Genomic DNA, 24,910 nt, shown 5'->3' with positions numbered 1-24,910 from the left:
GCCATCAGCCCAGAGCCCGACGCAGGGCTCGAACTCAAGGACCGTGAGATCGTGACCTGGCTGAAGTCGGACGCTCAACCGACTGCGCCACCCAGGCGCCCCCCCAGATTTGCATTTTAGAAAGCTCGCCCACTCATGCTTGATAAGTGGGTCTCAGAGGGCAGGTGTGGACGTGCGGAGATCTCTTCGGGTTTTTACGGTGGGCCCGAGGAGGGTCACGGTGCCTTAGACTACGATGGCATGGAGATGGGCAGAGCGACCAGTCACCAGACTAAAGGTGGGATCCACGGGCCTCGACTGAGTGCAGAGAGGGTGGCAGAGGAGGGGCGTGGGGGCGGGGGGACGTCTGCACCGAGGAGAGGAGCAGGGAGCAGAGGGCAGGGAAGAGGCCCATGGGTGGCCCTTTGTCTACGATGAGCGAGTGGGCGGGACACCAGCCACCGAGAGGCGCCTCTGTAATTCCGTAGCTCTCCCTGCAGAGCTAATGCGTATTCGAATGGCCCAAATAAACCAGACATTTCCTCTACTGTGGGCGCTCGGGGAGCGTCACTCCATTACTGAGCAGGAGACCCAGAATCTTTGCTGACGTCCAGCGACGCCAGATTTGCCGTGACACCCCTGTTCTCTGTCATTTGCTGAGCCACGTAAATCACCGAACGGTGAGTGACTGAAATGTTTTCCCCAAGGATCTGCTCTTTGTTGAAAATGTCCTGCTCTGTGGGGCGGCTGGCTGGCTCAGTCGGAAGAGCCTATGACTCTGGATTTGGGGGTCATGAGTTCGAGCCCCACGTCAGGCTCTGTGCTGACAGCTCAGAGCCTGGAGCCTGCTTCCGATTCTGTGTCTCCCTTTCTCTCTGCCCCTCGCCCCGTTCATGCTCTGTCTCTCTCTGTCTCAAAAGTAAATAAACATTAAAAAAATTTTTTTAAATAAATTAAAAATAAAAATATAAAGACACAGGATGACTTTTTAATGCCTAGCAGGCACTATATCTTTCCAAGAAGTTTTTACACCTCGATCCCTGATAAGAGAAAATGCCTTCCCTAAATCCCATCTCTCGGGAGAGGGAACCTCGTACCCTAAGAACAGAACTCTGTTCCTTGCTTTCTCTCTCTGACAACAGCTGGTGTTGTGAGACAGAAAATCCCTGTTGTGGTCCCGGCCAAGCGTAGCTGCTGGCCACTTACTAATGTTCTTTTGAGGCCGTCGCGAAACTCATTTGTGGTCCATGAAAACAGGGGTCCGGGACTCACGCTTGGAATGAATGAGCCACCTATAAACAAGTGTTGGATGTTGGTTGCTTCAGACCAAAAATATACTTAGCATTTCGTTCGTTTATTTCTCCTGGTCCATTTGCTAATATCCCTATTAGTTCTCGGAAATGCGACTTTAATACTGCACCTACGAGTCACACGTGTTTCCCTGGTAACTGCGCTGGAGCTGACCAGGATGCAATCTGTAGAGGAAAAGCGCGGGTCGGCAAGGCCAAGTCTCGGCCTCGTCACGAATGACACCGTCTTGCCTTCAAGGGGCTAGTGGATTAACACGCGTTTGCCGTGTACTCGGTACTCCGGGGAAGAAAAAGGTACCACCTCGTCCTCAAAGAATTTACAAGTTAAATTTCGAAATAAGATCTCACGGGGACGGACAGAAGCGACCTGGCGTGCACTGGGTTCTCACGTCGCCCGTTAGACCCTTGCTACTGAGACTGTGGCCCCGATGGCCCCCCGGTTGGCACCTGGAAGCTTGTGCGAAATGCAGTCTCCGGAGCCTGCCGGCCTTACGCGTGACAGCCTCCTGCTCACAGGACCCCCAGGTGGGAAATCCTCACGGGGAAAGTGGGACAGGCGCTGGACCCCCCTGGTGTCTCCACGGATGCTCCCAGAAAGGGAGATGCCAGGGCTATCTTATTCAGGAAGGGGATTCTCGTACGAACAGATCTTAGTTCAAAATCGGTCTCATCTCCTGCTTTCTCCGTCTCTCTGGCTCCTCTGCTCTAACCCGTGTCCCGTGCCAGTGCCCAAGTGACCCGTGGAAGGCAGGTGATGGCCCCTCGGCCTTCACGCCCGCCTGGGACGCCCTTACAAACGGGCCAGGTCCTTCCAGCCTGCCCCAGTTGGGTTCCACAGGACACAGGCAAGCAGGACGCAGGACCGGCACCCGGGGGAAGGTGGCGGGGCCGAGGTGGGCAGAGGGACACTGGACTACAAATAGCCACCCCGAAGTCTTCCGGCCTACAGAGGCCGCCTACCTGGAGGGGGAGGTCCAGGCCCTCATTTCTGCATCCGCCCATGATGCTCTGGGAGCAGCCTCTGGCAGGTTCTAGAGAGAAGCTCGACCGGCTTCAGGTGGCTCATCCAAGGTTACAGGTGAGAGGGGACAGCCTAGTGACCCAGGACAGAGGACAGGGAGCACCGCGGCGCTGCCCGCTGTGAGGTCAGTGTGGGAGCTAAGACGAGGTCGGCAACTGCCCCGACTCGGGCTGGGGCCTTGGGCTGGGGCCGGGGAGATGCGCGTGGCCAGAAAGCTTGATCAACCGCCTGGGGGACTTGCAAGGGGCATGTGGGGCTTCTGTGGCAAGTGCTGGGGACAAAAAGCGTGGACGGACGTATACCAGCAGCCTGCACGTTCTTGAAGCTGAGGCTGGAGGCCAGGAAGTTACTTCAGGGACAGCTTAGCAACCGCTTGTTACAATGTTGGGGGCCGTCCGTCTTTGAATCCGACTGTCCTTAAACATGAGCGGTCCAGTCCATTATCCTGTTTTCTTCTCGGTAAATTGGGGATCGTAATAGAACTGACATCCCGGGAATGTTGCAAGGATTAAACGGGACAAGTGGGGATCTCAGAACGACGCCTGCCTCGTGTCACGTGGTCCAGCAGCGAATGATGCTTTCGATAAACCCGTCGTTGGATAAACCCCCACCTGTGTGCCAGCGTGGTCACTCACTTCTGTGATCGTGTGTGGATTGTTTTGTTCTGTTTGCTTAAAAAGAAAAATTTTTTAATGTTTATTTATTTTTGAGAGAGAGCACGAGCGGAGGAGGGGCAGAGAGAGAGAGAGAGAGAGAATTGGAAGCAGGCTCCATCCAGGCTCCGAGCTCTCAGCACAGAGCCCCGCGCGGGGCTCGAACCCACAAACTAGGAGATCGTGACCCGAGCCGAAGTGGGACGCTCAACCGACTGAGCCACCCAGGCGCCCACTTTGCAGTGTTTTTGCTGGTTGGGAGGCGGGCAAATGACTCCAGAACCCGTGTCGGTGGGCCTGGGTGGGAGGCGGAGAGGACCGGTTCTCAGGAGTCATCCCCGGTGGGAACAGCCTCCGAGCTGCCCAGCTGCCTTTCCCATTCATACAGCTAAGGAGGCGGAAGCGAGGTACGGGGTCGACTCTTGCTGTTTGCATCAGGGTCACTTAATCGCTCTTGCGACGGGGTTGGGAGCAACAAAGTTGCAGGTGGTACAATCTCAGCACCTTCCCTCGGTCTTTGCTCCCCCTCCCCCACCCCTGCACTTGGCCCGGACCCTGCACCTGACATGTCTGCGAGCTCTCTGCCCTCCATTCTCATAGATGCGTTAGTAGAAAAGACAGATACTCCAATAGGAGGGCGTACGTGTTTGGAAAGGTGTCTGTATACTTTTTACAACAACGAGTAGCTGGACGTGATCGATGGATCACGCGTGACCTCGGCTTTCCAGTCTTGTGAGGCCACAAGATGGCGTCACGTAGCCACAAAATGGTCTCCGACCTGGGGAAAGGGCAAATCTGTCCCTTGTCTGCGCTGTTCAACTGCCGCCGGCTCGTTGGAAGCCCAGGGAGGTCCCTTCCCGCACGGGCCAGTGTCCCTGAGAGGCCTCAACTGACAGAGGGGGACAGTGGAGTTATCCCTGCAGACAGGTGGATGGCGTAGGAGATTTTATCCTTCCTTCCTCCCTCCATTCCCTTCTCCTCTCCCTTCCCCTCTCCCTTCCTCCCCCCTTCCTTCTTCCCTTCCTCCTTCCTTCCATCCTTTCTCTCTTTCTCCCTCTCCTTCTTTCTCACCCCTCCCCTCCTCTCCTTCCTTTCCTCCCACGTTTCTCTCTTTCCCTCTCTCTCTCATATTCAGAAGCCTCCACCTCCTTTATTACTCTTCTCTGTGGCCGGAGGAAGAGCAGAACCCCCCCCCCCCCCCCCCGGGGAACAATTCTGTGTCAAAGGCTTTGTGGAAGGACGTCTCCATCCTGGCTGTGCTGCTTTGACAGATGACAGTTCTTTTCCCTGACTAGTTGGTGTCCTCTGAGTTCTGGTTAGGGATGCCTGCTGGATGACGGGTGCTTGGGATGTGGGGAAGAAAGGCAGAAGGACATGGCAGGTAAAATTACCTTTCCTAATAACCCACAGCCCATTGGCAAATACCTGAGGCAGGCAGAGAGTAACATTTCTCCAGGAACTCCCTGCAGTCTTAACGTTAATGCTTGGCCAACCTTAGCTTGACAATAGCTAGGCCTCCACAGCCTGCGAGTCTTCCTTAGCCTATGAAAGTCTCACTGGAAACTTCCCCTGGACTTTACCTCCCCCAGCCCCACGGCACAGCCCCATAGCATAGCATAGTCTCTCCTCATGATCCTGGGCCGGCTCTTCCTGCCCACGGGTCCTGTCCCCATGCTCTAATAAAATCACCTTTCTGCACCGAAGACGTCTCAAGAATTCCTTCTTGGCCACCAGCTCTGGCCCCCACCACGGCAAACCCCCAGCACGTGCACTGCGCTCTCGGACCTGGGCTGAGACCAGCATCCCAGCTAGCGCGGTGGCCGTGGCAGTCACCACGGCAGAACTTGTCGATTTGGCGAATGGTCCACGATAAAAAACTGGGAACTGCCATTCAGGGCATTGCTTAGGGGTTAGCCGGTAGCTTCTGGAAGAGCTGGGTTCCAACCCTGAAGCCGTGCTGTGTGAGTGATCTGACATGCTGGTTCCCCTTCTGTATCCGCTGTCCTTATGTGGAAGGGGGGACATAAGACCTGCAAAGGGCCTAGGGCACCTGAAGCGCGTCGCATACGATCGTTACCGCAAGGCCATCTTGCTAGGAGTAGCTCCCCTTTGTCCTGCAGGATGGCTCCTTTCGGAATAGTTTTGGCCTCCCCCAAATGTCGCAAACGTAAGTAGAGTTTGCTTCTGCCTTTCCCCTCATTGCCTAACGTGACCTTCTGGACCAGGAACGAACGCTGATGCAGTACCGCCCGCTAATCTGCAGGTGGCGCTCGACCTCTGCGGCTGTCCCGCCCGCGCGCAGGTGCGGGCCTGGCCTCCACCTTCCGTTGGGCCCGGGGTCTCCAGCCTGGGGCGGCTTTTCAGTCCTGATGTTTCACACCCTTAACGCTTTTGCAGATTAGTGGCCCGTGATTTTGTACCTGCCCCTTGTTTGGGGGACGATCTGGGATTTCCCCATGATTCGGCTGACGTCGGGCCTTTGGCAAGAGTGGCGCCTGCGGGCTCCTCGGCGCGTCCCGCCCGCAAGCGGGGTGTGCAGAAATCTCGTTACAGATACGGCTGACTTGGATCCCTTGGGTCGGGGGCCATCCGCCAGAGTCCTTCACTGGAGCCTTGCTGTTTTCCACTCTGCGACCGATGGCACCTGTGAGGAGATTTACCGACGGTGTGACTATCATTTCGCCTTGAACTTACCATCGATGATGATTGTGGCCCACGCCCATTACGACCGGCGCTGCCTACCGGAAACTTCCATCAGCCACTCAATACTTGTCTTGTGACAAGTATTGGGCGCCTGGGCGGCTCAGTCCGTTAGGCGTCCCACTTCGGCTCAGGTCACGATCTCGCGGTCCGTGAGTTCGAGCCCCGCCTCGGGCCCTGGGCTGACAGCTCGGAGCCTGGAGCCCGCTGTCGATTCTGTGTCTCCCTCTCTCTCTGCCCCTCCCCCGCTCGTGCTCTGTCTCTCTGTGTCTCTCAAAAATAAACATTAAAAACTGTTTTAAAATCTATCTTGGGGCATTGTAAGGAAGAGCGGCCCCTCCTCCCCCGTGTACGCATGCATCCCTGTGTGCGTTCACTTATTCATTCTGTTCGTTATTCAGTTATAGGACTGTGGACTTCTGGGTCTTTATTTTACTCTATGAGTTAGGAATTGCCATCGTTACTGGTTTTGTTGCTCAGATTTTCCCAGACTGGGAGCGCCGCAAGCCGGCTCTCGCGTTCCTTCAATACGCCCTCATCGTTTTTTGAGGGCTTCCTTCATTTCTGGCACCAGAAGATGTGCCGGACTCATCGTGCGTTTCCCTACCCCACCTGGAGTCCACCGTTTACCAGGGAGCCCCGGTTTCTTTTCCTGGAAATTCATATCTATGAACGGATGTCTGGCCGAGTTCTGGGTGTGCACATTACCCCTGGGGGACCTAGCCTCTAGGCCACCTGAGCGGGGGGAATCAGATACACGTGTACGTGTGTGTGTGTGTACATAGATTACGTTTATATGCATAATATATAATACACGATAAATACATAGATAGATGTATACACTCACATCAGGAGCTCTTTCTGATGCCTCCCACCTTGCCTTATTTGCGTCATCTGTTCTGCAAATAAGAAACCACAGCATAGCTAGGTATTTGCTACATTCAACGCCGCATCGTTTCAGAATTTCTTGCCCGCACCCTGGTGGAAAACACATTTCCCAATGAGAGTCCAGGATTTGTGTGCAGCTTCACAATGTGCAGTCGGTACACCGTGCTCCAAACGGATACAGGTGAGTTATTTTCTCCCCCTCCCCCCCCATGCGGTTATGTGGTTCACCCATGTGCACGGAGGGCCATTTAGTGCTACCCCACATGGGGTCCCCCACGGCCCGGCTGATCTGAAGTATTTATTTTGGGGAGAGTTGTTCTAAGAGGACCGTACCCAAGCACACTCGGCCTCTTTCCCTCCTTCCCGTCCCCCTCCTGCCGTCCTCCCCACCCCCCCCCACCCCCTGCAGGTAGGTTACCGCATTAATTCCTGGTTTATGCTTCTTGTACTTCCTTTAAAGAAAAGATCAGATGCATGTATCTGTCCCACGGCCTTCTTTCTTCCACGAGGATGGCGTGTTGGCTTTTTTCACTTAACAATGTATCCTGAAATCAGACAATATCAGTTCTTAGAGACTTTTCTCTCCCCCCACCCTCCAGCTCTCTTTTCAAAAAAATTTTTTTAGGGGTGCCTGGGTGGCTCAGTCGGTTGAGCGTCTGACTTCGGCTCAGGTCATGATCTCGCGGTTCGTGAGTTCGAGCCCCGCATCGCGCCCTGTGCTGACGGCTCGGAGCCTGGAACCTGCTTCAGATTCTGTGTCCCCTTCTCTCTCCGCCCCACCCCTACTTGCGCTCTGTCTCTGTCTTTCAAAAATGATTGAACATGTTTATTTTTGAGAGAAAGAGAGAGAGTGAGTGGGGGAGGGACAGAGAGAAAGGGAGACACAGAATCCAAAGCAGGTTCCAGGCTCCGAGCTGTCAGCACAGAGCCTGACCTGGGGCTCGAACTCACAAATCTGTGAGAGCCTGACCTGAGCCAAAGTCGGACGTTTAACCAAGTGAGCCATCCAGGTGCCCCTCTCTCTTTTTTGTTACAACAGCCAAATACTATGTTATGTTTCAAAGTTTTCTCAATGACTACGACTCTTTCTATAATTTTTCAATACAAAACAATGCTGTAATGATTTTTAAAAATCTTCTTTAATGTTTATTCATTTTTAAGAAAGAGAGAGACAGAGTGCAAGTGGAGGAGGGGCAGAGAGAGGGAGACACAGAAACCGAAGCAGGCTCCAGGCCCTGAGCTGTCAGCACAGAGCCCAACACGGGGCTCGAACCCACAAACTGCGAGATCACGACCTGAGCCGCAGTCGGATGCTCAACCGACTGAGCCACCCAGGAGCCCCAGTGCTGTGATGATTAACCTAATGCACGTATATACATAACTTGCAGTTGATGGACTTGTAAGTTCTGTACTGCTGTGCAACAAATGTCTCCAGATGTGGTAGCTTAAAACAGCGACCACTGACTATCGCACGGCATCTGTGGTCAAGAGTCTGTGAGCAGCGTGGCCCGGCCATCGGCGAGGGTCTCCCCTGCGAGGCTGCAGACAGGCCGGAGGGCAGGGCCGCGGTCTCACTTGAAGGCTGGGCTGAGGGAGGACCACCCTCCAGCTCACATGCGTTGCTGTCGACAGGAGGTAATTCCTCACCGGGTGTCGGGCTACGAGCCTCAGGCCCTCGCTGTCTCGAGGCCAGAGGTCCCCTCCGCTCCGTGGTTGTCTGTCCACAGAGCCGGTGTGGTAGACACAGTCTGTTTTGCTGTGATCCTGTAATGGACTGTCCGTAGCTGTCTGATCACCCTGAATCCCGTGTCTCTGGAGCAATCTCCTGGATTCCTTTCTTCTCTGACCCGAGTGCTTCCTTCAAGAGCATTTCCCACGTGTGGCAATTGTTTGAGGCTTTATGTGAGTGAGAAAACGTATATTATACTCTCACATCTGAATGACAATTTGGATAAAAATGTAACACTCAGAACTTTCCTTTTAACACATTACAAAGATTATATTCCATTATCCTCGCCTAGCATTTATCAATCTTTTTAGCCCCTGGTAGGTAGAGTGAAGAAATAATTCGTCATTTAACCAGGACACTTTTGAGTGAGCGGGACGCTACTAATAATTAAGCTTGGACGGGAGGTACAAACCGGGAAGGTTGTAGGTAAACTAAGACACGTGGTTTATTTATTCATAGGTTTAGTCATCCTATTTATAGATGGTCTATTCCTTTTCTCTGGAAGGCTTTAGAACTTTCCTTTTGCATCTGATATTCTTGGGCTTTGCTATACTACCCCCATGTGTGGTCTTTCTGTCATCCCCGCTTGGCCTGCTGTGCGTTCTTTATGCTTCAACTACTCCCTCCTTCTCTCCTCCCTCCCCCCATCTACGTTCCAGTGAGTCCCGCCCTAATCCCTGGGGCTTTTATTGCAGCCAAAGGCGCAGACACACTTGTCCTGCCAACAGGAGCCATTCAGTCCATTTGAGATTTATCACTGCAGCTTTTAAGGAGGCATTGTGCCTTGTGTCTGCGGTACGCTTTAAGTTTTGAGCACTTGCAGGAGCTAAGGCATGGAGAAGAGTCTCTGGGCCCCGGGGCCTCTGGTCTTCCCTAAGAAGGCATTGCATTCTAGTAACTGTAAGAGGTATTTCCAGATGCCCGTGGCCTCTGCTAATTTCTCATCGGGAATGGCGGACACGGGGAGGAAGAAGTCGTGCTCCTGTGCGAGGTCGGTCGAGCCCTTAATTGTGGACGCCACGTGCTCTGGCCAGCGTAAGCAGAAGAGGGTTGACTACGGGCTGTGAGGTCAGTCACAGGGTGGTGTGGAACGGGAGGAGCGCGGAAGACGGGGCGTGTGTCCCGGGCCAGCCTGTGACCCGCGCCCTGGACGGGGAGGACGAGAGAGCCGGCCCCAGGGTCCCTGCCAGCTCCCTGCCTGGCGGCTGCTGCCAGACCACATGCGGTTTTCAGGCAGGAGCTGCATGGGCCAGGGAGGCAGATGCTCTAGGAGAGCCCGCCTGGGGACGCTCGCCTCCAGAGGGAAGCAGGGCGTGGGAGCGCCCGGTTGGCACCTGCCTGGCACCGGGGAGGCGCCTCGGGAGGCAGAGCCGATAAACAGGAAGTTTGGGAACTTCCGAAAATACGCGAAGGCTGTTTGAATCCTTCTGGGCCTCGGTTTATGACAAACATTCACTCCCCACGATCCCCCAGGGAGCCTGCCGTCCAACCACAGAGATTTCGGAACTGCCTGTCAGCCGGGTGACCCAGATAGACCCAAGATGTCACGCCTACCCTGAGACATCAACACGGAAAAACAGTTCCCTGGAGGGCTTGTCTAAGTCTCCTTTCCAGACGAAAAGGAAGACCTTTAAGTCTTAAATGAAATTTGCAGGGGCACCTGGGTGGCTCAGTCGGGTGAGCATCCGATTTCGGCTCAGGTCAGGACCTTGTGGTCATGAGTTCGAGTCCCACGTCGGCTCCTGCTGTCAGCCTGTCGGTGCAGAGCCTGCTTCCGATCCTGGTCCCCCCTCTCTCTGCCCCTCCCCTGCTTGCGCTGTCCCCAAAATAAATATTAAAAGAAAATAATGAAATTGGCAGAGTTCTCCCTTACGGGTCCAGCATTTTTCAGACTGCTTTAAAAACATTGTAAGCCTTCTATTTACTGAGACATCACCTCATTGAACCAGAGGGCTTTCGGATCAGTCTAGAAAAAGCACTTGCTGAGATGCCTTCCTCGCCCCTCAGGTCTGACACACCCCAGGCGTTTTTAAAGACTTACTCTGTGCAGCAACTTCTGCAAACTACGACAGAATATCATCAAGTTAGGATTCTTTTAAAAAATTTTAAAAAATATTTATTTCTGAGAGAGAGAGAGAGAGAGAGAGAGAGAGAGAGAGAGAGAATGAGCAGGGGAGGGGCAGAGAAAGAGGGAGACAAACAATCAAGAGAAGGCTCCAGTCTCCGAGCTGCCAGCACAGAGCCCGACGCGGGGCTCGAACCCACAAACCAGGCGCCCCTAAGTTATATAATTCTTAATTAGAAAGGCTTTTAGGAGGAAGGGGAGTGTGGTTGAACTGAAATGCAGAAGAACTTGAAAGACTGGGTCCGCTGACCGCTCTATTACTGTGTTGCTAGTCTCCGTTTTCTCTGTTCTGTGCAAAGTGCCTCACCCGCTGGGGAGGAAGGGGCCACACGTGCCCAGGGCGTGCTCCCGGATCGTCTGCCTGAGTGCTCTGCCCTGGGCTCTGACACGTTTCTCTCGGCCAAAAGCAAACGCTGCGGTGAAGCTCCCTACCGCCCACGTTAGCCTTGCAGTGGCCTCGGGCCGACCCTTCCCCGGGCTGACGCCCAAGTGTGGCCAAAAGCAGTGTCACTGTGACGACTGATGAGTTCTGGCCCAAACAAGTCAACTCTACCTTTTCCTACCTCGTTTCTAGTGCTGTCACCGACCTACACAGTTCAACTGTCTACTCTCGTCCCGATGTGAAAGTTCTACCTCGTGCCCCCCCTTTCTGACTTCTGTCCGTAAATGCCCGTGGCACCCACAGTTTCCATGGACCAGGCTATGTACTTCCGCGCCGAGGCTCACGGCGTGTAAATCCGAACAATTCTCTCTGAACAGCCTCCTGACTTCGTGGGAGTCCGTTTAACCTTGCTCTGGGAGATTCTAGGGAGATGGACAGAATCAAACCTTTTCAAAAAAAATTTTTTTTTAACATTTATTTCTTTTTGAGAGATGGAGAGAGAGCAGGAGCAGGGGAGGGGTAGGGAGAGAGGGAAACACAGCGTCCGAAGCAGGCTCCAGGCTCCCAGCGGTCAGCACAGAGTCCCACGAACCCACGAACACGTGGGCCAAAGTCGGTCGCTCAACCGGCTGAGCCACCCAGGCGCCCCTGTATTTAAGACCTTTTAAGGACTATAGTTGTGTACTTAAAAATACAAACAAAAAAACCCAAGACCACTGTCACAGTGACACCACTTTTGGCCGCACCTGGCTGTCAGCCTGGGGAAGGGTCAGCCCAGGGAAGGGTGCGTCTCTGCCTCTGGCGGAGAGAAACGGATCAGAGCCCGGGGCAGAGCACTTCAGGCAAGCGACTCTGCGAGCACGCCCTGGGCACGCGTGCCCCCTTCCTCCCCACGTGGCTACTGCGCTCGTAGAGATCGCATTGCTCAGATGGGCCTGTCACCTCGAAGTGCGCTCGCAGGCTGACCCCCGATTTCCCGCACTGAGAAAACTGGCCCAAAGCTACCACGTCCTCAGAACTATCAGCTCCAAGAACTGCAAAAGCCTTCACCTTTAAAACAAACCTGAGCAACGGCAGTGAACTCGGGGCGCCTGGGTGGCTCAGTGGGTTAAGCGTCTGACTTCGGCTCAGGGCATGATCTCACGGTCTGGGTTCGAGCCCCGCGTGGGGCTCTGTGCTGACAGCTCGGAGCCTGGAGCCTGCTTCGGATTCTGTGTCTCCCCCTCTCTGCCCCTCCCTCACTCAAGCTCTGTCTCTCTCTGTCTCAGAAATAAATAAACATAAAAATTTTTTTTTTAAATAAAATAAAATTGAGTGAGAAAGGAAAGAGTGGAGCACGTATCCTGCCGTTTCAGTAGGGCTGTGTTTGTAAGTGAGCGTCCTGCTGATAAACAGAAATAGAAAACCACCATTTAACCAGCACCACGCACCTGCTGGTTTCGGTGGGAATGTCCAGGCGGGGCTGCGATATGGTCCCATCTGCCGCAGACAGACCTTCCAGAGCCCCTGAAAGCAGTTCCGCCAGGTTCATTAGGAATATGGCGGATGTTGGCTAACGGGCCAAGGAACATCACTTGCTGTGCCCGTAGGTAAAGCAGCTGTGTCCTTTCGTAGTCAAGCTGCCAGGGGCTCATCCTCCTCGTGCCACCCTCCCGCAGTTCCTGTCACCTCCACCCAAACCAGCAAAACCCTGGGAGTGCTGTGGGCCCGCCCGGCTCAGCTCAGCTCTCAGCAGGTGCCTGGGGGCTGACAGTGAGGCCGGGGCTTTCTGGGGGTTTTCCTGCCCGGAGCGGCCCCTTTCTGCTCGGACCCCTGCCGCTGCTCTCCCCCAAGGGCTCCGGTGCCAGGTAACTCGGGCTTTGCTTTAGATGATGTGGCCATTATCTCTGAGGCCATCCAAGTGACTTCCAAGTGATACAATGTCGACATGCCAGGGCCCACGCTCACTTTCTCACTAGCGTGTAAACACGCCATCCAGACGGACCCCGCAACGCACCTGGGAAGCCAAGGTCCAAGTGGAAGAGGACGGAGACGAACGAGCCCAGCCTGGGTCCCGCCGGGCGGGTGTGTGTGGCCGAGGGCACGGTGCCAGCCGCCTGCGGAGGAAGGATTAGGAAACAAAAGGCCGTTGAGGGTCCGGTTTCCTCAAGCTGGCAGTGGCCGTTCTCGCCCTGAGCCGCCACGCCAGGACCCCCGCTGTCTGTGGCGCGCAGTCAGGAAGCGCCCGACGATGGTCACCTCCACCCCACGGGGTGGTCACAGCAAGAAGGGAGATGCCTGAAGCCACCACAGCACGTGAGCACGGACAGCTGGTGCCAGCCTCGCCTTGGAGGTTGGTGACAGCACACGTGCATCCGTGTATTCTGCTACCGGAAAATGAAAAGTACTCGGGAGCCCTTGTGTGTTACCTTTAGAGATGGTCATGTGCAGGCATTAGACATTCTGAGCGTGTATTTCTGGGCTTTTTCGGGTAACCAAGTTTTGCTTCGACCCCGTCCTGTCTCTGCGTTTTCTCGTGGGGCCGCTACCACTTGGAGGGCTGACTCGTGTTGTGGTGACTGTACAAACGTCACCAGCAGTGTCTCCACCACACAGGGCCCTGGGCACGGACCCGACGCCACCTTTCGTGAGAATATCCCGCAAACGTCCCTAGGAGGCAGAGCCGTGCCAGTCCCCAGGAAGAAAGCAGTACGGGCGGGAGCCGGCCCGGGCCTCGGAGTCCTTGCCGCCTGGAAGGCTGCCACTGCCCGAGAGCAGAGTGACGGCTAACCGGTCGGTCTTCTCCTGACCAGGATCACCGACGACCTGGACGCCCACTTGTGGGAAGTGTCCTTTCTGCTACTGGTCATTTTAAAGCAACCAAGAAGCTTGAAAACAACAAGAACAAAAACACAAAGGAATTCTCTGGAACGTACTTTCTCACGTCGGCGTTGATCTGGGTGAGATCAGGACCCAGACCCCCGCAGTGGAACGCTTCACACCTTCTGGTCTCGCCCGTACCCTCCCTCCGACCCGCAAGCACTCGGCTCTGCACAGAGAAGGCAGACGGCTGGGAGCTTCAGACCCTCTGAGGGAGCCAGGGACAGGATCAGTGTCCCCTCCTGGTCCCTCGCTCCTTTCCCCAGGATGGTGGACCTCCCTGCTCCCCTAGGGCACCCAGTACCCCCTCCTCATGCAACTTCTGCATCGTCTGCATGGACTTTCATCCCATGTGTTCCTCTGTGTCCATCTGCAGGTTTCTTTTTAATGTATTTGTCTATTTTTGAGAGAGAGAGAGAGAGAGAGAGAGAGAATCCCAAGCAGGCTCCGTGCTGTCAGCACAGAGCCCGACGTGAGTCTCGAACCTACGAGCCATTGAGATCGTGGCCTGAGCCGCCCAGACGCCCCTGCAGGTTTGTCTCACGTCAGGAACACCTGCTGGAGAAGGGACCGTGCTGGCCCCTGCCTGCCTTCTCAGGCGTACGGGGAGGCCCACTGAGGCAGCCTGCGGAACTGTGTCATGAGGCCTCCCGCTCACAGGTCTGCAGTGTCTGCACCACGGTCCCCGGGGCTCTCGGGACCGCCCTCCCTTCAGAGGCGGGAAAGGCCCTCGTTCCCCAGTAGCACGTGAGACGGGCGGACGAGAACCGCGAGGGACAAAAGAAAGAGGAAGATCCCAGGGGCGCCTGGGGGCGCAGTGGGTTGGGCGTCCGACTCTTGATCTCGGCTCGGGTCACGATGTCACAGTTTGTGGGTTCGGGTCCCACATCGGGCTCTGCAATGACGTTGCATCCCCTGCTTGGGATTCTGTCACGCCTTCTCTGTGACCCTCCCCCGCGTGTGTGCGTGCTCTCTCTAAATAAATAAGATTGAAACAAAACCTTTTTTAAAAGAGGAAGATCCCAAACCAGAACGCCAGCGGTGGCTGGCACCGGAGGGCGGCCGGAAGCCCCAGGCAGCTTCCAGCTGGCACTTTCCACACCCTGCGCTCTGGGGTTCTCACAAGCGACGTTACCTGCACGACTGGAACCTGGCGCTCTCGCTTCGCTAAGCCAGTCCGGGCTCTCGTCGCTGGGTCCTCTCGCCCGACCCCCGCTCGGGTCAAGGGCGGAGCAACGGGCCTGAGGGCACCCCGGAGGCGGCGCCCCCTCGCCTCCAGAGGGGAAACGGGAGCACAGGTGAGGACGCTCCGCCCGCGGTCTCGTGCCTTTAAAGAGAGTGGCAGCGAGAGATGACTCCGATCCGCCTGCCGCTCTTTGCCACAGAAAGCGGTGCCGCCATCCGTGGGGACGGGTTAGCGCTGTGGCCTCCCCCCACCCAGCCGACTCCCGGGAGCGGCTCCTGAGCCGTGGGCTCCCCCGCTCGGGCGCCCGCAGAGCTGGGGACACGTGCCTGTCTGCTGTGGGCTGTCACCCGACGGCTCTCGGGGGCACGGCTCGGCTCGACATCAGCCACCCCACGGCCTGCTCCGGGTGCCACCCGTGGGCGCACTTTCTAACGCCGCCCGGAGGAAAGAGCGCGTCCTGAGTGACCGTCGGCGCCTTCCCGACACCGGCCGTCCAGCTCGCCGTCCCCCGGCCGCCTTCCTCGTTTTCCAGGAGCGCCACTCTACGCACAACGCTCTTTCCAGGGACGCTCTGCTTCTGCGGTTTTCTAGCCCAGCAAGATACTTAATATCACACTCATTTGACAAACATTTGAATCGTTTATTGCCATTAAGTTCCAGCAGCTCAATATACACACTGCACGGAAATACACACTTTTTCAAAACATTGGCAATGAGATTGGAGTATGTGGCCAGCCGTCGGTCTCGTGGTCATTACAGTTAAGAATTCTGAGTACTTAAATGCTAACAATTACAAACGATGTTCTCTTCGGTTTTTCGTTAAGTAAACTCTAACAGGTACTATCCGTATTACCGCAGATAAAACCATCATCGGGAATTACTAAATCGATTGCATATTTTGAGCTACTCTTTACGAAGAGAAGTGAAATATTCGGTACTTGTAAGGCAGCAGAGAGTTGGCTTCGGGACTCTCAGCTATTTCTAGAAAAACTGGTTAGTAAAAATAGTAGCCAGCCTGTTTTCCTTAGCGAGCCTATCGTGAGGCGGACTGACTCAGCAGCGGCATAGCTTCCCTTCCAACAGCTGGTTTTTCATTTTCCCTTGTTACGCTGATGCCTTTTTAGTCATCCTGGAAATAAACACAAAGAAAAATTCTGTTTGAGACAAATTTCACTGGGGCCTCCAAGAACTTGGATGACTTTGAGAAGACACCTTTACATTTAGTAAAACCGAAAATGTTATGAAAACAGCAACATCCTACTTCCTGTCAATTTGCACGCTTTAATAAGCAAACCTGCAGTGCGCTCACTGTTCTCAATTCAGCAGCATATTTTTTTTTTCAACAGCCTATTTTTGCTCAGAGTCCAGCTTCCCCCACAGCTAACGCATCACTCCGCACACACTCACGCCCGGTGCCCCCGACGCCTCTGGATTTGAGTTTCGTTCTCCGTAATTTCTCAAAACGGAAGTGATGAGGCCGGAAGGGGCTTACTCGTATTTGATAAGGCGACTCCCCTGAATGAGCTGGGCGACTTCGTTTGTGGCGTGGCAGGCGAAGAGAAGCCAGTTTCGAGGCTGCACCTTGTAGGCAAATCTCATGAACGTCAAGGAGTAACAGCAGAGAGCTGCCAGAGACATCAAAGCGAGGCAATGACTTACGGCTCGGCAGACCCCAGCTGCGTGCTCGGAGGTCGGGGCCCAATCACCTTAATCGGAACAAGAATCTCTCCTGCTGAAACTCGTGGCAGATGAAGAATGTCACTGCCTAAATGCTTCCGTGAATGGAAAGCTCATCCTACATTTTACTCTGCCGCTTGGTGCCTTACTTACTAAACACTCTAAGGACGGGTCTGTTGGCTGCAGTGGCCAGTAGCTCAGACCACTTCCTGTCCCCTCAGAACTGTTTACGGCCCACCGTCTGGAAGAACTGCTACTTAATCCCGCAACAACACCTTAAGGACAAGTAGCAGGGCTCCAAATACACTTGAAGGCACTTCCTCCAAAGAGAGGTTCGAGAGGACAGTTTTTAGTTGCGTGCCCATCTGAAAGGCACACAGGACCCCACCACTTTCTAGATAAATATTTCAAAACAACTCTGCTTTTTCCTCCCCACGGACAAGCAACGCCATTCCAACGCCGTGTCGCTCTATAGGTCGCTTGCAAACAGCAGAGCGTGGGAGCCGTATTCCGCGTGATTCTATGCGTGAAGTCCCCCCAACTGTTCAGCCGCATCCTTACCAAATGTCATCCGCCCACTGATAATCTCTGGAGACTTTTTCATGTCATTGATGGCAGCAATGGGAAGACCCCAGTTGGCTACAGGGCCCCAGAAGTGCTACAGAAATGAGAGGAGGGAAAGGGAAGAGGAAAAGCATAAGACGGGCGTGAACAGCTGCGGCCCTCCGTTAAGTGATAACGCAGATAACGGAAATGCGTGAGGACAGGTCTTCACCATCGTGTGCACGGCCTGCAGGCCGGTTAACATCTGGGCCCTGACTGTTCAAGGGTCAGCCCAGAAATGGGCCGCTCTTCAAAGGCGAGCCCAGAGGCAGAAAATATCTGGCAGCTTCCCACCAGGGAACCGAATGCCCCGCCCAGAGAACTTTCAATCCGATTAACTTCTCACCCCATGCCCTCCTGGCACAACTTAAACCTCATTACAACTATCCTCCGCAAGGTAATGTTTAAGTCTATCAGCCCCCCTCCCCCTTCAAATGCTCATTAAGAGATCTGTCACTATCTCTTACCATGCAGATCCTAAACTGGGTATTTTTTCTGAAGAAAGTACCCTAAGAGGGGAGAACCTGCTTTTCAGCTCGTGTGAACTAGATTAAGATCAGAGAGCCTGGAAATCCGCACTCAGAAATGCCAGATCCTAGGAAATTAAGGTTGGAAACTACTCTTGATGGCAAAGACCCCGCCTACGTGCCACGCTGTGACCACGGCCGCCCCGGAACCAAGAAGTTGCCCGTGTTTAACAGCAGCGGCACCCAATTTGATAAAACCGGCTGCTGGCTTTTCCAGCACATTAAAAATTGTTTTATGAATGTGCAATTTTCAGTACTTTAAAATATGAAAGAAACCACACGTCATTGGTTAAACACCCTTCTTAGTTTTCAGAATATTAAGCAGTAATCTGTGCGGTGCTGCCCGCTGGAGCATTTAAGACAAATGCAGGCTGCTGAATCCGTTTCTGACACTGACCAGGAGTCATTAAAACCCAAACTCCCATAAGCAGCGGGAGACCAGGGAAATCCAAGAAAAACAGAGGAGAATGACACCTGGCCGGACAGGAGAGCATTTTGCAGTGCTTACTTCGCATGCTACGTCTGAAACAGTGGTGACGCATCAGAGGTCCCGCGGGGCCGGGACGCTAGGCACTGACAGTCTACAACAGAGTCAGTCAGGACCCCGCAAACGAGACACAGCGGGTGCAAACGATCTCCGGGGTTCGGGGCGGCCAACTAGTCCTCTTGTCTTTAGACCGGATGTTATCTGGGTGAGACACACCTCCAGAACCTTCACTTCCAGTACCTGGACGACGGGTGGCCGCTGTCCGTTCTCTCCCCTCCATCCCAGACGCCTGGTGACGGAGGGCCCCCAGCCTTCCGTCTCCATCTTCCTCCCTTCTCCACCTGTCCTTTTCCTGGGAGTCCCTTCATTTTCCAGCTACCACCCCAGTGTCTTCCTTTCCTCCTCTCTTGACCAGGCCTTTCTCCACTTTGGTCTAGTTTCGTCTTTTTCTAGTTAATCTTTCCACAGCTCCGCACTGCGCGGTGGCCCAGTATCTACTTTATCACACACAGCCTCCGGGCTGGAACAGCCTGCAGAGTTTGCCTAGGAGGGGCTTCCCCCACCGGGCACACAGGAGTCTTCCCTCACGGCTAGGGCCACGGACAAGACCAGGGCAGAAATCCCATACTCCCAGCAGCCCTGGGGTCGTCCGCACAAATGACGGGATCACGAATTCTGGTGCGAGGACTTAAGCGTGAGGCAGAGCGCTGCAAGTCGAAGGCTACCTACACACTCGATTATGAACACTGTTTCTTAAAAAGAACATGAAAGGTAAAAATAATTTGAATACTCGTTCACTAAGAGATCTAGCCTTGGAAAGTCAGTAACGCATCCTTCGCCTAGTACACGCCTCTAGGTGTCACTTCCCTGTTTGGAAATACGTGTTTGGCCCACGCCCATCAGCTCAGCAGTCGAGGCACTGGTCCTGCCAGGGGTTAGCGCCTAGAGTGGACCAGGTCACCCAGGGGGACACCGGGAGAGCCACCAGGCACGGTGGCTGGATACGCTATCTCAAGCAAAGGAGGCCGGGCCTGCCATCCATACCTCTGTTAGTGCAGAAAGTCTGCAAAAGCTTGAAATGAAGGAGAACAATTTTCTTACCGTACTATTTGGTGAGGAGTCACCAAGGCGCAGACAAGAGACATGGAAAAAAAAAAAAGAGAGAGAGAGAGATCAGCTGCTTTGAAAGACGTCTGTTCCTCCAGGTTCCTGCGACCTCCCACTTTGCTCCGGTTCCCGCAGCAGAGCCACAGGTGAGCAAGCACACTCTTCTCTCCCTGAGACGTGGGGGTAATCCCAGCAACAGCGCTGACCTCCGTTTCACGACACGGTCTAATGCTGAAGCCTCAGAGCGAAGCTGTCCTGCAGAAACGTGATGCAAGTGACTAGCAGCAGCCACACATTAATTTTAAGATTTCCAGAAGCCACGTTCACAAAAGTAAAACAAAAGAAGTCGATTTTATTAAGTTCATTCTGACGTACCGGAAATATCTTAATCTGAACACGTAATCGAGAGAAACTTATGAATGGGCTATTTTACATTCTTTTTTTGTATTAAGCTCCTGAGATCCGGTGCATGTAGACATTCAGGGTGCACCCCATTTGGACTGTGGCCACAGCGAAAGCGCTCACGGCCGTCAGGCTGGATGGCACAGGCTGAACGGGGGCGTTTCTCTGGAAAGGACAAGCAGGAGAGAGATGCGGTGACGCACAGCTCCGGCAACGGCGAGCTCGCCGTTAGGAACAGGTTATCGCCAGAAAGAAAGCCCCTAAAGACAGGCAAGTAATTTTACATTCTGTTCACTTCTAAAACTCTGGAACGTCAAACAGTGCCCAGCATTTGCCACGCACTCAAAAAGTCTTTGTTGAATGAATAGTAAAAACTTTCCAGTGATTTTTTTTTTCTGAACGTTAAACTCGGTACCATTTAAAAATACATCAAGGGCCACCTGGGTGGCTCAGTCGGTTGAACATCTGACTTTGGCTCAGGTCATGATCTCACGGTTTGTGGGTTCGAGCCCCGTGTCGGGCTCTGTGCTGACAGCTGGGCCTGGAACCTGCTTCAGATCCTGTGTCTCCCTATATACGTATACACACACACACACACACACACACACACACACACACACACACACACACAGATGTGTGTGTGTGTATCCATCCATCCATCCACCCACCTCTCTCAGGAAAGGGGGTAAATCTCTAGAATAAATCTGCACAGACCGTCACTGACTCAATCATTAAAGCATATGCCTTACACCTCAGAATTTACTTGTTCAATCTTAATTCATTCTTCTTAGCCAAAATTCAGGAGCAAGAATGAAGAAAGGAAAAACAAAAAGCAATTTCTTTTACTCCATCAAGAAGGTATATGAGAAAATTTTTTAAAGTTAAAAAAAAAAAGACAGGGGTGCCTGTCCAGCTCCAGTTGGTAGGGCACATGACTCTTGATCTCGGGTTGTGAGTTCAAGACCCACTTTGGCGATTACTTTAAAAAAAAAAAAAGATAACAGAGATCCAGGAAGTTCTTGATTCAAGATCCTCGTTAGGGTAAGAAAATCAGCCGGAGAAGAGACAGAAGGCACCAAAAAAAGAGTATCAGAACCCAGAGGATTCAACATGGCATAATAATAAAGAATAAATGGGTCACGTACTTTTGCCAAGCAGGATACTATATTGTCAAACAGCTACCAAAGCACAAAAGATAAGTAATTGTCCAGGACCACGCAGCTAAAAATGACGGGCGCCAGGATTCTAACTCACTGTTCAAACTCATCACTTGGGTCTGACGTTACCATAAATCACATCTGACGAAAGCTGTCAGTAATTACTTAATATTAAGACCCTACTTAGGGGTGCCTAGGATGCTTAGTTGGTTAAGCGTCTGACTTCGGCTCAGGTCATGATCTCACGGTCTGTGAGTTCGAGCCCCGCGTCGGGCCCTGTGCTGACAGCTCAGAGCCTGGAGCCTGCTTCGGATTCTGTGTCTCCCTCTCACCCTCTGCGCCTCCTCTGCTCATGCTCTGTCTCTCTCTCCCTTAAAAATAAAAACATTAAAAAAAAAAAAAAAGACCCTACTTAAACGTCCTCGTAATGCCTTTGATTTTTTTCCACTCTATATCCAATCAAAGTCCACACTCTTGCTATGGCTACAACCTATTCCTTAACTTCTGTTGCTTGGTGCAAAAAAATGAACATTTTAAAATACACTTGGAAATCCACATTAGTAAGAAAGACATTTCAATCTTACTCATACAATGTGACAGACAGAATTTTATAATCTGTATGAAATAGGATTTTATATTTTTGCTGAAACACTCAACTGTGTTATTAAAATAATTTTTATGGGGCGCCTGGGTGGCTCAGTTGGTTGAGCGTCTGACTTCAGCTCAGGTCGTATCTCGTAGTTCTTGAGTTCGAGCCCCGCACTGGGCTCTGTGCTGTGAGCACGGAGCCTGCTTCAGATCCTCTGTCCCTTTCTCACTCTGCCTCTCCCCCACTTGCACTCTCTCTCAAAAATAAATACAACATTAAAAAAAAAAATTCAGGAACAGCTTTAGTTTAGAAGATCTCTGTCTCCCCTCAGTAGGTCGTAAGGATCCAGATCTTCCGCTGGTAGAGGAGTGCAAAGTCACTGCGGAGGTGAGAATGTGCAGACCCTCATTTCTGACGGAAGAGAGAGGTGATGAGGTTTTCTTCCTTGGGCTTAATTCTCATTTGCAAAGCACAGCAGCTTGGGAGAACACACAGGGAGAGCTTTCCCCTGTAAGTTGTAGGGGGAGCAGGTTCTCTTTCTAGGAGAAAAAGCTCAAGGAAAGATCGCCTGGTGAGAGTTCTGATACCAGCCCTTCAGCGGCCCTCCACCCCCGGCCGTGGGGGGCATGAAACCCACTGCTGCCAACAGCCGCAGCAGGGCAAACACAGCCAGCCTGGCATCTTGCTCCATCCAGTCAGTTCACAGAAGTCATTTCAGGTCAGGATCACAGAGCTTCACAAGATTTTAACCTTTTCCAGAACAGTATAGAGTGTTTCTGATCACACACACACACACACACACACACACACACACACACACACACGAATATAAATTATGAATTGCATGGTGATTGGGAGTCTGAGTATTTATTTTCACATCCCTCATCCAGTTTAATGTTCTCAACAACCCAACCAGAAAGGGCATGATCATTAAACCCATTTCACAGGCAGGTAACCGAGGCCCACTGGGATTGGATTTGCTGGGGATCCCTTGAGTAGGAGTCACTGTTCCGTCTGCTGCCCCAGGAGACAGCACTCTTCCCCGGGCACTGCCACTCTCTTCCTCATTTAGTCAAGACTTAACTCAAAGTAACACTGGAAAAAGTATACACACAGTAAACCACATGAAGTTAATCTTAGGAAGAAAGGTTAAACCATATCAAAATATTGAGTTAAAAAGTCCGGCTCTGGGAAACCTAACTGCTAGGAAAAAAAAGACAGAAATAGAAAATAGTAAAAATAAGAAGAGAAATAAGTAGAAAAGCAGGGCTCACTTCCTTGAAAATATATTTAAAAAACATTTTTTTAATGTTTATTTTTGAGAGAGATAGAGCACGAGTAGGGGAGGGGCAGAGAGAGGGAGACAAAGAGTCAAGAGCAGGCTCCAGGCTCTGAGCTGTCAGCACAGAGCCTGTTGTGGGGCTCGAACCCACGAACTGGGAGATCATGACCTGAGCTAAAGTTGGACGCTAAACTGACTGAGTCACCCAGGAGCCCCGAAAATAAATCTAACAAACTATTCTTAGGTAATAGGACGTTACCTAAAAATCAGTATTTTTTCTTAAATGAATAAGGTGTGACCACTTTGTTCTCAATTATTCCATACAATTTTATCCTTTGCTGTACCTAATGATCAGGAAGGCCCATTATCCAAAGCAGAAGACAGTAGTAAAAAGGTAACATTCCAAGAGAAACTCAACCGCAGGGCTGGGAACTGACCCTCGCAGGACTACTTGCTCAGATTTCCCCAACGCGTTCCTCTGATAAACCACCCAGCTCCACAGCACTAAACATCTGTCCTCATTAATCACCGCCCTACTCAAGTACAGAAACTTCCTAACTGGAGAGCCGGGAGTGAAGCTTGTTTCCAAATTCATCACAGGAGAGACTGAATCGTACCTCTCACCCTGCTGCTCTGTAAAATTACAAGTGAACAGTGTTTGCAGAGTTCAGGACTTAAAAAGGAATTCTTTTCACATTGGCAGAGGTTCAGTTGCCCTCGCGCTGTACCTTTTGGATGGTTACAGGACTCATTTGTCCTCAGTGGTCCTCACTTAGCCTCTTCGGCATGCTATTCACCATTGGAAAACAAAACAAAACAAAACAAAACAAAACAAAACAAAACAAAACAAAACAGGGGCGCCTGGATGGCTCACTCCGTCAAGCATGGGACTCTCGATTTCGGCGCAGGTCAGAATCTCAGGGTGGTGGGACTGAGCCCCAGGTCCAGCTGCTCACCCAGCGTGGAGCCTGCTTGGGATTCTCTCCCCCCCCCCACCCCAAAAACAAAACAAAACAAAACAAAACAAAACAAAACAAAACATAGCCCAACACCTAGGTTTTAAAATCACAAGACAGGAAAACCAAAACTTAAACTCCTAAATAAAGTATTTAAAACTGTTTCGGGGGCACTAGATTGGCTCGGTGGGTAGCGCCTGCAACTCTTGACCTCAGGAGTTGTGAATTCAAGTCCCGCCTTGGGTGTAGAGATTACTTTAAAAAAAATTAAAAATCTTTAATACCTGGTTGATATAATGTAATGTAATATAATATAATATAATATAATATAATATAATATAATATAATATAATATAATATAATAATATATGAAGGTTGTAAAGTTATACTACATATTCCGAAATAAAAGCAAGAGTCTCAAGACTCGAGATGGAAATAGAATGTAGAAAGTGTGTCTTGGGCCCTTTCACCCGCAAATGCCCTTCGTTTCTAACTGGAAAGGAAGAGTGAAGGGAAAATCGAATAAGGAAAAGCTTGTCCTTGGAGACGCGCGGCTTTACTTTGGCCGTCAGAATACTCGTGCATAAAAATATTTGAGATTGGATTCCCTTCCCCGCTCAGACTGAAAGTCCTCCGAAGCCGGAAAACGGAAAAGCGCGCGGGACCCGGCACAAGTGATCGCGGGGACTCCAGGAGGGGCGATCGCGCGCACCTGCAGCAGCGCCCGCGTCCTGGACGCGCGCACGCTCTCCCGGCGCCTCCCGCCGGCCCCTCCCAGCCCCACACCTGGGCGCCCAGCTGCCCCGCAGGTGCCGAGAGGCGACATCCGGCCAGGAAACCGCGCCAGGGGCCAGGGGCCTCGGCTCTACCCGGAGCCCGCCCCGCTGCCCCCCACCCCCGCTGGCCCCGCCGCCCGGCCCCCGCGCCCTCGTGGCCCCCGCGTCCCGGGCGGGGTCAACCCCGACCTCCGGGAGCCCTCGGGGGTTCCGGAGGTCTGGCCCGGGGGACTCGTCACCTCATGAGGTAGTCCCGAAAGTCCTTGCTCCGGACATAGTCCGCCGCTTTCCGCACCAGCGCGCCCGCCATGGCCGTGCCCGACACCAGACACCCCGCAGTGCCCCGGCCGCCGCTCCTCGGAGCCCGATGACACCCAGTCCAGCGAACAGTGGGAACGCCGCCCCCGCCCCCGGGGCCCGCGTCACGACAGCCGGCTCCGCCTTACGGCCGCGCCGCGCCGCCGGGCGCTCGGCCTATGGGAGGGCGCAGGGCGGGAGGCGGCGGCGCGGATTGG

General features: G+C 53.0%; 1 protein-coding gene and 1 long non-coding RNA gene across 4 annotated transcripts; one reads left to right on the top strand and one right to left on the bottom strand.

Annotated features, from left to right (window-relative positions):
- Positions 1–418: 418 nt before the first annotated feature.
- LOC121013200 (uncharacterized) lies at positions 419–16,447 on the top strand. Its single transcript, XR_005782567.1, has 2 exons — positions 419–659; positions 16,179–16,447. It is a non-coding gene; the product is annotated as an uncharacterized LOC121013200 (long non-coding RNA).
- Positions 15,452–24,826, bottom strand: MPC1 (mitochondrial pyruvate carrier 1). 3 transcript variants are annotated; one of them, XM_040448694.1, is made up of 5 exons: positions 24,635–24,826; positions 19,171–19,231; positions 17,071–17,167; positions 16,325–16,457; positions 15,452–15,961 (listed from the first exon to the last, which is right to left on the bottom strand). In XM_040448694.1, exons 1-5 carry the CDS (start codon positions 24,703–24,705, stop codon positions 15,937–15,939), a joined length of 387 nt encoding a protein of 128 aa, XP_040304628.1. In that variant the 5' UTR covers positions 24,706–24,826; the 3' UTR covers positions 15,452–15,936. The 3 variants fall into 3 exon arrangements, with proteins under 3 accessions (XP_040304628.1, XP_040304630.1, XP_040304629.1); XM_040448696.1 differs by lacking the exon at positions 19,171–19,231 and adding an exon at positions 23,193–23,196 and having other exon boundaries at positions 24,635–24,824; XM_040448695.1 differs by having other exon boundaries at positions 19,228–19,231; positions 24,635–24,820.
- Between the last annotated feature and the right edge of the window lie 84 nt (positions 24,827–24,910).

This window comes from Herpailurus yagouaroundi, unplaced genomic scaffold, assembly GCF_014898765.1.
Source record: "Herpailurus yagouaroundi ecotype Mexico unplaced genomic scaffold, PumYag 198, whole genome shotgun sequence".
NCBI classification, from domain to species: Eukaryota; Metazoa; Chordata; class Mammalia; order Carnivora; family Felidae; genus Herpailurus; species Herpailurus yagouaroundi.
Note: the sequence above shows the minus strand (reverse complement) of the source record. Positions and strands in the feature narration are given on the sequence as shown.

Bases quoted from the DNA above. Each gene is read 5' to 3' on its own strand.
- MPC1 (XM_040448694.1), bottom strand. From the start codon at position 24,705: ATGGCGGGCGCGCTGGTGCGGAAAGCGGCGGACTATGTCCGGAGCAAG. The intron at 19,232-24,634 runs GTGACGAGTCCC...CTCACCAAATAG, and splicing joins TTTCGGGACTACCTCATGAG to TACGGTAAGAAAATTGTTCT. The intron at 15,962-16,324 runs GTAAGCCCCTTC...GTTTATTTCCAG, and splicing joins AGTCGCCTTATCAAATACGA to GATGACTAAAAAGGCATCAG.